General features: G+C 40.1%; 1 protein-coding gene across 1 annotated transcript in view; it reads right to left on the bottom strand.

Annotated features, from left to right (window-relative positions):
* Nucleotides 1–11,300, bottom strand: part of LOC121948961 (radixin) — a 45,481-nt gene that overhangs the window by 8,717 nt on the left and 25,464 nt on the right. Inside the window, exons 3-6 of the mRNA XM_042494531.1 lie at nt 6,244–6,327; nt 2,848–2,943; nt 2,296–2,418; nt 589–740 (exon numbers count right to left, since the gene is read on the bottom strand). Of these exons, the coding sequence (XP_042350465.1) occupies nt 589–740; nt 2,296–2,418; nt 2,848–2,943; nt 6,244–6,327 (455 nt within the window). The remainder of the gene's footprint in view (nt 1–588; nt 741–2,295; nt 2,419–2,847; nt 2,944–6,243; nt 6,328–11,300) is intronic.

Here is an 11,300-nt window from a genome sequence, read left to right as displayed (position 1 = left end):
GTGTGCACTGTTTTTCCCCCTCCCATATGTACTGAAAGTTGTACTTCATTTGCTGGCTCAGTTCGTCAGTTTATAAACAAACATAATATCGTGTTAATCACATTGTCATGATGATCATTAGTAATGCAACACATGTTGGATTTAGCACCGTGGCGCCGTCACTACAGCTTGCTGATGTAGGCTACTTTTTAATTTGCGTGAAGTGTCATAATGACAAATGCCGGTTCGGCCGCTTTGCATAAAATCAATCTGATTTAAGCTAATTACACCAAACCAGACTGGCAAAACTGTAAATCAAACCATCTCGACTGACCTGCCTCACAAATGTGTTGCGTGTCAGCTTCATTGCAACTTGCGTGTGTGTGTTTGTTTGTGTGAGTGTGTGAATAGGTGAATGTGAGGCAAACTGTAAAGCCATTTGTAAGCTACGGCAGAAAAGATGATGTAAATGCAGTACATTTATGTAAATTACTGCAGTTTTTACACTTCTAGTCTGAACATAACTGGAGCAAAGAAATCAATTGCTTCAATGCTGGTCCTCACTAGTGTAGGTAAGCATAGTGTGTGTGTGTGTGTGTGTGTGTGTACCGCTGAGGCAGTAGCCGGTCGGAGGCCAGGTAGCCAGGCTTGTGAACATCTTTGTTGTAGTCTCCATACTTGGCCTGAACAGCGTAGGAGGCCAGCAGCACTGCTGTCTCTGGGGGACAGTAGTTCTCATCGTTCAGGATGGCCTCCTTCACCTGCAGGGAGTACACACACAAACACAAAAACACACACATAAAGGTCAGTAATAGCCTGTAATTATATCCCAAGAGAGAGATGAGTGGACGCTTAGTCAGCCTTTACTCAGTAAATAAACTGTAGAAATCATATAAATGCAGCAGTATGCAGCATGTTGGTCCAGATTTAATCCAGATTTTGAGAACTATTAGAGGGATCGTCATGAAATTTGCTGCAGACATTAATTCAGATTCTGGGGATCCCCTGGCTTAACAGATAGCAGGTGTTTTTCACTTCTCCAGCACAGCTGAGTAGAATTGGTCATACCTGACTTTCATAAGTGCTGAACTTGTTTCAGTTTCAGCTGTTTCAGAACTGAAACTGAAACAAGTCCAGTTGCAAATGGAAAAGCACTTATGATACCAGGACCTGGATGACTGAGAACCTTCATCAACAATCTGACTTTCAGTACTGATACCACTCATATTTTCAGACACCTTTTGACAAATATAAAAATAAATATATATACAGTTTTCTTTCTTTTTTAATCAACAAAAACACTGACAATATTTAGACTAAAAGGGACAGTTCACCCCCAAATCAAGGACACATATTTTTCCTCTTACCTGTAGTGCTATTTATCAGAGTAGGCTGTTTCATTGTGAGTAAAGATTTCTGTCTTCTCTCCAATAAAATGGAACTAGATGGCACTTGGCTTGTGGTGCACAAAGCGCCAAAATATACAGTTAATAAACTCAACAGCAACATCACGTTGCAGAAATCATGACCAGTTACTGAATATAATTCACAGACGTTGTGAGCAGTTTCATGTAGGAACTATTTTCTTTCTTCTGAACTACACCTGCTAACCGTATCACTGTGCAGGAGGATGCGTGCATCAACTGCTCGCTCACCCTGCACCACTGAGCTAGCTAATGTTGGAGCTCAGCCAAACGGGACGCCATTAATGTTAAAATCTCGCGCAGTCTCAAACATCAGCTTCTTGTCCATGAGAAGACACACGCCTCCGTGATTTGGATGGCAGGTGCAGTTTGATAGAAAGAAATAGTTTCTACACTAAACGGCTCACAACAAGGTCTGTGGATTATCTTGAGTAATCAGGTCATGATTTCTTGAAAGAGACATTGCTGTTAAGTTTTTATTTTTTATTTTTTTAATTTTTTGGCGCATTAAGCAACACAAGCTGAGTACCATCTAGTTCTATTATGTTGGAAAGAAGGTCGACATCTCTACAGCCGATATCTCCAACACTCACCTACTTCTGTGCTGGTTTATCTAGTGATAAACAGCAGTGCAAGTAAAAGAAAAAAAATGTATTTTTGGTTTTGTGGGTTTGGGGTGAACTGTCCCTTTAACTAAGGTACAATCTGATCAAACATAATTAAACAAGATCCATGTGACCATTTTTTTTTTTTTAATTTTGAGGTTGTCAAATTATAACATTTAGACCCCAAATCCTGCTTACTTATGACAACAACAGCTGTAAATCATTTTCAGAACATGTCCACCATCAACATCAGCAGCAGCCACCGTCATCTGTCAGAAACAGCGTACCTGCAGGAAGAAGAGCTTCTGTGTGATCTCCTGGATGAGCTCCTCGGAAACATCTTCTGGAAAGAACTTTGCTCTGAACTTGAACTGCAGAGGATTCTCCTTCTTCACATCCTGCTGGGTCACCTGCAGAAAACAACCCACACACGACATTTCATGTCTCGCCCCTCACATGGTGCTGCAGCGCATCAACACATGAATAAGTCTGGAGAGAATAATCTCTGTATCTTCTTTAAAATTAGAATTAAAGAAACATTATTTAAACGAGGGATGTTTTTACTAGAGATGTTTTTGGGCACTTTGAATTAAAGCTTCTGATAAACAGAATATTAAAGTAAAATTATACATTCATGTCTACTTCGGAGGTTTTCTTGCATGATTAAGTCTAAAACACAGCAGGGTGTGTACTTTTTACAGCCTTTCACAACTTTATCGTGTTTTCAAGTTGTGGGAATTAATTTATTTGCAGAAATGATAAAAGCAGCGCACATACATTAAATGGAAGTGGTCATGTGGGCAGGAAGTGTTTGAGTGGTTGTGTTTCGGGCCTCTCACCTTCTTGTTGAGTTTGAGCCACGTTACGTAGCCTTTACTGTCTGTGTACTGCAGGCCGAAGAACCAGACCTCCCTCAGACCCACCGTCTTCACCACCTGAAATCACGCAAATTCTGTTTGTTTACAGGTATGATGGAAATGCCCCTGAAGTTCTCAGCAACTTTTTTTTTCATTAAGTGAAGTTAAAAAAATGAATAAATAAAAAAAGCTTCCTGAGGTTTTCCAAAGCAAAACTTACTGTTCTGACACAGTTGTTCACAAACTTTTGGCCATATATTTATATTTAGCTGCAGTTATCTGTTTAGTTGATGTTGCCATAACAACTGCTCACACATGCAAATAGATTACAGCAGCAGCAGATCCCGCCCCCACAGTAAAGTGGTTTTTAGTGTTTTCATTCTTCTTCCATTCACTCTCTTCTGTCCTTGAGTATTTTTCCTTCTGTTTTGACTTTGTCCTCCCTCCATCCTCATTCAAACATGCTCACATACTTTATCATTCACTAACTTCAGTCCCATTTACAGAGAGAGAGAGAGAGAGAGAGAGAGAGAGAGAGAGAGAGAGAGAGAGAGAGAGAGAGAGAGAGTGTGTGTGTGTGTGTGTGTGTGTCAGAGTCCCTGGGGGGATGCGGATGCTTACTCAGACTCTAATGTGATTTACACAGTCAATACGACGGCACTCACCACCGTATAATTTACTGTGTCACACACTCAGACACAGAAAGACATGCTCGCATAAACACATTAAATACCCATGTGTATCGAATAATCACACACATAAACAAATCCAAACACACTCAAACAGCCATCCAAAACACGCTGTGCTAACTGTACAATCAATTACACACACACACACACACACACGCTCAGGGCCTCCGCTGGGGCCGGGAATGCGGTATGCAGAGGCAGCTATGCGGATGCTGGGAGCTCAGCGGGCAGATTTAGAAGTGAAGCCTCAGAATGTGGATAAACGATTTGGGAACGTCGGGATGAGAGAGAAGAGAGGGAATAATACGTGGCAGAGAGGAGACGGGGAACATAAGAGAGACAGAAAATTCAAGCTGACTGGGACTCCTTAACTTTCATGTTTTATGAAAACACTTTTTCATGCAGACGACTTTAAAACTGCGTGTGTGTTTGGCCCATCAAAGTGCTGAGAGGCTTACATGTTGGTGTTTGGGTTAGTTTGATTAAAAAGCGTTTCTGTCTCGCTAAGACCTTTTGTCATGCTGTGTGTGGTGTGTGTGTGTGTGTGTGTGTGTGTGTGTGTGTGTGTGTGTGTTGGAGCGAGCTTATGGGTGTTATATTTAGCATCTTGATCAATGGAGCTCGTTCTTCTTTCATGTGAATTTGCACCATTTAAAAAATGAAACAGCTTTCTTGCTTGAAGCCCATTATCACAGAGCTCACAAGTCACTGCTGGACGTGTGACGTCGTGTATGTACGGTATGTAACCTTCACACACACACACACACCATTAAATGATCACAGGGAGATGCCACTGTTTTAACACCACAACACTAAACAGTGCATGCTCGAGAAATATTGCTGGTGCAGTTCGATATGTAAACCACCTCAATATTTTATGCTGCATTCAGTGAGTCCTCTCATGATCGAAACACCCAAACTTGGTGTGTTTCTTTAAGATACGTCACATGATTTCTTGTTCATGCCGGTTATCATTCTGTCTTTTTCACAGAGGGGGTTTCCATTTTATCTGCATCTATTTTTAGTTGACGATGGACATATGAAACTCCATCCATCACTGAGGTCTGTCATTACTTCTACACCTGTCCGCTCACTCACTTTTCTACTTCTTTCTTCTAAAAGTCCCAAACAACAAGTTATAAAACATTTAAGAGACTGGGACCTGCATGTTTGATATTTAGCAGTTTATATCAAAAAGAATTAAATTCTTTGTAAATTGCCCAATCGACTGATCCAAAGTCCAACCACGTTACTGTTGCCGGGTTGGACAAGCTTGACAAAAAGAGACATAGGGACTCTGAATAAAAGTTGTCTCTTGACATTTACCATACATGTTTATTAATTTGTGCTCATTTGAAGATATTTAAAGACGGACAAAAAGAAAAACAAAAGAAACAACATAAGCAAGATATGGGTTGTTTTGGGATGACTGAAAAAGCCATTACAGGGCCCCGATTGGCCCAGCTGGAAATGTCATAAGTTGACACCGTATTGTCAATGTTTGGCCACAGCAGGAAGAAAAACACACAAAACTACAAGATGAAACCCAGAGTTTGATAATGTGCAGCCTCTCATTCAGTAAGGATGGGATCTCTCCCCTCACACAGCAACAATTCATGATTGAGGCTGGTCCGACGGACGCATTGTTCCATAAACCTGTGCTGTGCAGCCTTAAAAGCCATTCTGTGTTTTGATCTTATGATATAAAGCAAACACAAAAGCAACAACAACAAAAACAACGCTGGAAAAAAAATCCCTTTCATTCTGTCATCCTCCCTCGATGTCACCACAACCCCAACAAACCTTTGGAGCCTGACATGAAACAATGCTGAAAGCTGCCCTTTTTACTTCCCAGACACACATTCACACACAGACTCACACCATCCACCAAACACTTCCATCCACTGTCTCCCGAAAGCTCCCAGAGTGGACAAAGAGCACTTTGTGTCATCTCTGCGCAGAACCAGCACCAACCCAGACCCGGCCAAGCACCCACTGGCACACAGGCACGTTCACTTTCAGTGTTTCATTCGTAATGGAGAACAAACAAACAGGGATTCTTCCAGCAGGTCACAGAGTTCACTTTGAAAAAACAACAAAAAGCATTTCTGACTGTCTGCTGCCGTCTGCGGATACATGCATTTTCTGCACCCTTCATGCTGCTGCAGAAGTGTTTGTCCTTAATCATGGATCGCGCTCCTTGAAATCCATTAACCCTTTGAACCCTGAGCAAATTGGTTTGATTTTTTGAAAAAACAAACTGAGAAAGACAACAACACATGGTCCGAAAATTAGCAAGAAATTAGAGAGTAAAAATAAAACAAGAGTAAAAAAAAAATAAACAAGGAAATAATCCCAGAAAAGTACAGAAATTTGAAAAAAACAACACTTTTTTCTGTTGCATTTATAATTATTCTAATTATGATTATAGCTTTCTGTAGATTTTTCCTGGTTTTTAATACTTTCCTTAAAAAAAAGTCACTTTTACTAATTTCTTCCAATGTGTGGGACACTCCTTGCCAAGCTGACGTTTTCTCCCATGTCTTTGAAAGGAAAAAAAAACCCAATTTGCTCAAGTTTTTTAAATAGCTTGTAAAAGGCGTCTAAACGAAGAACAAGAAATATGATGTTTATCCAGGTTTCAGAGTTAAAAAACCCAAATATGTCAGAGTGTGTGTGAACATCTTACCTGGTCGAAGAGCTGTTTGCCTGTCGTGTTGGGCTGGATGGCAAACTCCAGCTCAGCGTCCATGGTGGTGACGCGCACATTGATCTGCAGCAAAGAAGAAAAGGCAACAAAATAAACAGCCCAGTCAATAACACATACATTAGATTAAAAATTCAAAAACATCACAAACCAATCTCTGATCACCGCCCCCAATGCGAGACATAACGGGTCCCATCTTAACCGGAAAACCTCTTGTGTCCTGATTTTGTTGTTTTCCTTAAATTCTGCTACTCTCGCCTCGTATTTCCACGTTTTCTGCAGAATTGAACACATTTCTCGACTTCCACATGCTGGAAAATAAACATCCTCACTATCACTGAAATGCCAAGTCTGGCTGTGTTAACACTTGGATGCAGTGCCCTATGAAGAGGACGAGGAGTCGCCAGCAGATGGTGTAACACACACAGAGGCATTTTGTCTTATGGAATGATTATGCATGGCATTTGTTCCCCATGCTACGAATATGAACAAACCCAAAACATTCTCAAATTTTGATGAGCTTAGGACCAATTCAGTATGACAGATCTGCGTGTGACTGTTTGTGATCAAGATATGAAGTTTATTTTACTGCAGTGATGGAATCAACTTTCTATTTAAATGTAAAAGCAGATCTGTGAGGTTCAGTATGCACAGAAACATGATACAGCACTGGCACACACACACACACACACAGAGGCAGAGTACATACTGTATATACAGTATGACGATCAACATGTTATGAACCTGGTGACCCTGTCGGCATTACAAAGAGCCGACACCACATTGAAGTTGGAGAACGCATGAATCCTGATATATTTGGGTTTTACAGAGAATGAGTCTGAGTCACGATCACTGAGTTAGAAGTGGAAAAACTTCAAAATGGCAGAAAATATTGAGTAGTCACACCACAGACTATTTAAAGGTCCAGTGTGTACGATTTTGGGAAATATATTGGCAGAAATGCAATATAATAAGTATGTTTTTAATCTAGTGAAAACAAGGATCCATGTGTTTTTGATACTGTAGAATGAGCTGTTAATATCTACATGGGAGCAGGTCCTCGTCTACGGATGTCACGATGTTAACCACCAAGTTTGTGACAAGAGCATCGGAAAACACTTTTTTTCAACCTGAAACTGCTATTTCAGTGATTTTACCGGTTTAATTCACCAGATCTGTTTGTTTGGGAGAGAAAGGTGAGCACAGATTAGCCGGCGCTGGGATAACGGCACGTCTGTGACATGCCGAACAGCATTTGAGTAACACTGATGTGAAACTGCTTTATTGAGATTTTTTTCTGGTTTTAATGACCTGGAGGAGACCTCTGCAAATAATTCAGCTCATGGTAAAAACCTGTCGAATAATGAACACTGAAGGAATTCTGACCACAAGGTTGTAATATGCATTCCTCGCCGCTAGATGCCGCTAAATCCCCCTAAATCTCAATCACTGGACTTTAACTGAAAGCAAAAGTTTAAAGAAAAGTTAAAATGCAAATTATCAGGAAAAACAAAATGCGAAACTGTTAGGAATGTGTCAGAGCAAAAGAAGGAAAGATAGAAATTGGAAATGAATGACAATATGTGCAAAAGAAGTGGTATGAATGTGTGACAGGGCAAAAAAGTACAACAAAGCAAAGGAAAGGTCTGAAATAACGTGAAACTAACGAAGACAGTAACGTCCATAAAAGCATTTGAAGGCTTAACGAACAATAAGGAAAACACTGTGAGCGAATCAAGTACTGAGACTCTCCACTGTCTGCTGGGACAGCCTGTGCCAGCTGTGTGTGTCCTCCTATCAGACTTCTATAAATAATCTTCTCACTCACTCTCTCTCTCTCTCTCACACACACACACACACACACACACACACACACACACACACACACACACACACACACACAGTGTCTCCATTAAAGGCACCGGCTGTTTACGCCACTCATCCTTCTGCCAGGAAGCTGCACAGAGGAAGTTACTTTCATTTTGCTCTAATGAGGGAAAATCATTAGGAAAACTCCACTTGACAATTTGAGCAGCTGAATTATAAATAAGTTCCCACACATGAATTTTTCATATAAATGTAAGTTACTCTATCTAAGAGGCGAGAGAAAATCAGACCATCTGCTGTTGAGCATGAAACAGTGTAAGTTTGCACCTGTAAAGGCCACAGTCAGCTGCTCATTTCCTCTTATAATAAAAATGGATATGATCACATGACTTTTAATCTTTTCCACTTCATGAGGATGCTGGTATCCTCCGTCTACATTGAAGTCTGAGTTGAAAAACTAGACTTTTGATATCTGAAAGATAAGTTCCACTGGTACCACAGACAGAGACAAAGACAAAATCCCTCTCCAAAGGGGGACATACTGGACACATCACATTGACACTCTGCATGCTAACGTATTGAATGAAGAGATTTCATTTGCTTGTTTCTTCTTAATTGTATTTTTTGTATTCATCCAGTACACATATTAATTTGTATTTCTTTATGATGTAAATACACATAAATTGAGAAATTGCTGTGATTTTTTTAATATTGACAAATCTTCGAGCTGAAGAAGGGTGTCTGGCCCAAAACGTCGGTGTGGCAATAAAAAAGTTTTAATTGGAGTGCTGTCCCGATCTTTATTGCATTTCTACTGGGAACCACAAGTCTCCCCTTTACAGATATGCCTACTTTATGCTAATCCCATGCAGATTTTGGGGGAAAAAATCCCAAATTATTCTCATGCAGTATAAATGTGTTCATTTCACCTGTTGTATTTGAATATTTCTACATGCTGGCCCCTAAACAGTCTTTATATTGTGTAAATTGAGCATGAATGGAAAGCTGAGTCTCTTGTGGATTCAATGAGTGCAGTTGTATTAGAGTGTGATGATGTCAGTTCTCATAACAGCCACTTCATTGTAGTGAGACCATTTTTTGAAACTTGACCTCACTGTACACAGTGACCTCTAGTGAAACTTTACAAACACAAATTAAACACCTCATGCATTCAAAGGATGTTTGGCTTTCAGAGGTGCTTTTACAATAATTGGGTTTCTGAGCACTTTTTTGAACAGAGGTGCTCGCCACCCAATCACCAAAAAGTGTAACTCTTACAGCAATTTCCAGATGTCAAAAGTTTTTGATGCCAAAGGATTTTTTTAACGTGTTCCTCAAAGTTTTTGAATCTTAACATGGTATTTTGGAGGGATCTTTGATTATTTTAATCGATTTTTGGATGGTAAAAATGCTTAAATTTACCACCAGATCTGTGTGTCTTACCTTATAATCGCTGAAACAACTCATTCGACATAATTTAGTTTGGGAATGTCCATCATAACGTGCTAACCCCCATACACTCTAAACTTTAAAAGTCTGGATAGATCTAACCAAAACACAATGTTTATTATTGATTTATTACTTGGAAAACTTGACACACAGTGCTGAAATGCATCTCAAATTAATCTTCAGGTTCCAGCTTTTAGATGATGTAGACCACTTCTATGTGTAATATACTGCTGCCCCCCTAAAGAGGGAAAAAATGGGTCTATGATAGGGAGGGAGAAATGAAAGAGGTTAAAAAACATATATTTGGGTCCTATATTAAATAATTCTACTTGTTTTCTTAGATAGAAATTACACCCTCTCCTATATAAATTTTAATTATGTGAGTACTGACATGAATAATCCCCTTTCAGGCCTGTTTTGACTCTTCCTGCACACTATTTCTACATCTTTTGATTTTAACTGGGGCAAAAAAAACTAAACTCGAATATAGGCGCATCATTTTGAATTATTCATGAAGATAAATGAATATGAATTAAATGTTTTATTGCCACTGGGAAGGCAGCAGTGAGGTGCAATGGAGTTCTGCTCTGCTGCAAACATCACGAAACAGAAAGCGGCTCGTACAGGATGAGACTGGTGGTCAGGTGAGACTCTCAGAGCCAAAAATGGGCATCTGGAAACTTTGTTCACGGCTGCTGCCACATCAAAATCTGTGTTATTTAAGGTGAAACTTGAGCATTAACAGGTTTTCACAGAGTAATCACATGCGTATGTGCATTTTGTCACAGCATGAACTCATAAGAGCGCCTGGCTTTGAGCTGGTGGAGACCAAACCAGTGTGTCACAATAATCTCATCTGTCCCCTCGCTTCAAAGTACTGAACTCACACACACACTCAGCACACAAGTATGCAATCACAGATTTGTATGTGTGTGTTCCTCTCTGTCCCACTGGAGGTGTAATACATTATACTGTGCAGTGGTGTTCGGTGCTGCAGTAAGTAAACCCAGCTGCAGTGAAACCGACTGACACTCCTCAAGTAACCCTGAAGGACAGCGAGAGACACAGAGAGAGAGAAAAACAGAGGAGAGGAAAAAGAAGTAACAATAGTCTGCACAAACTTGTAACCTGCCTTAGGGATAAAACTGCTGCATCAGTAGCGTGAGTGTGTATGTATGTATGAGTGTGTGTGTGTGTGTGTGTGTGTGTGTGTGAGTGTGAGTGTGAGAGACAAAGACAGACAGATAACGCCTGAGGTGAACAGAGTGCATCAATCATAAGAAACCAGCAGTCAGGAAATACAAGACTCATACACAGACAGCTCAACTGACCTGAAAAAATATAATATACACAAGACCACAACACACACACACACACACACACACACACACACACACACACACACACACACACACACACACTGTTCTGCAGACAAAAGCAAAGCACTCTACCCCGACAATGCCCTCTGTACACACATTTTCACAAAATCTTGCAGAAAGAAGACACAGCTAAACATTTGGCATTTTGTGCTTGAGCGACTGGTCACTAAATTGTAGCCAAGTAATGTTCAATCAATCAATCAACAACTTCACCCGTCAAGAAGATTTCTGGGAACAAATGAATTTCTTCTAATAATGTTTCTTCTGATTATGAATGAGGAAGAAAAGTGAGTTGTTCGTAGGAGTGTGTTTTAAGTAGGGATGTAATTGGTTTATTATTAATTATTTAATCAGATAATATTTTCTGACTATTTCCACATGTCA

The sequence above is a fragment of the Plectropomus leopardus genome, chromosome 10 (genome assembly GCF_008729295.1).
Source record: "Plectropomus leopardus isolate mb chromosome 10, YSFRI_Pleo_2.0, whole genome shotgun sequence".
Taxonomy (NCBI): domain Eukaryota; kingdom Metazoa; phylum Chordata; class Actinopteri; order Perciformes; family Serranidae; genus Plectropomus; species Plectropomus leopardus.
The sequence above is the reverse complement of the archived record's forward strand: the minus strand, read 5'-3'. Positions and strand labels throughout refer to the sequence as shown.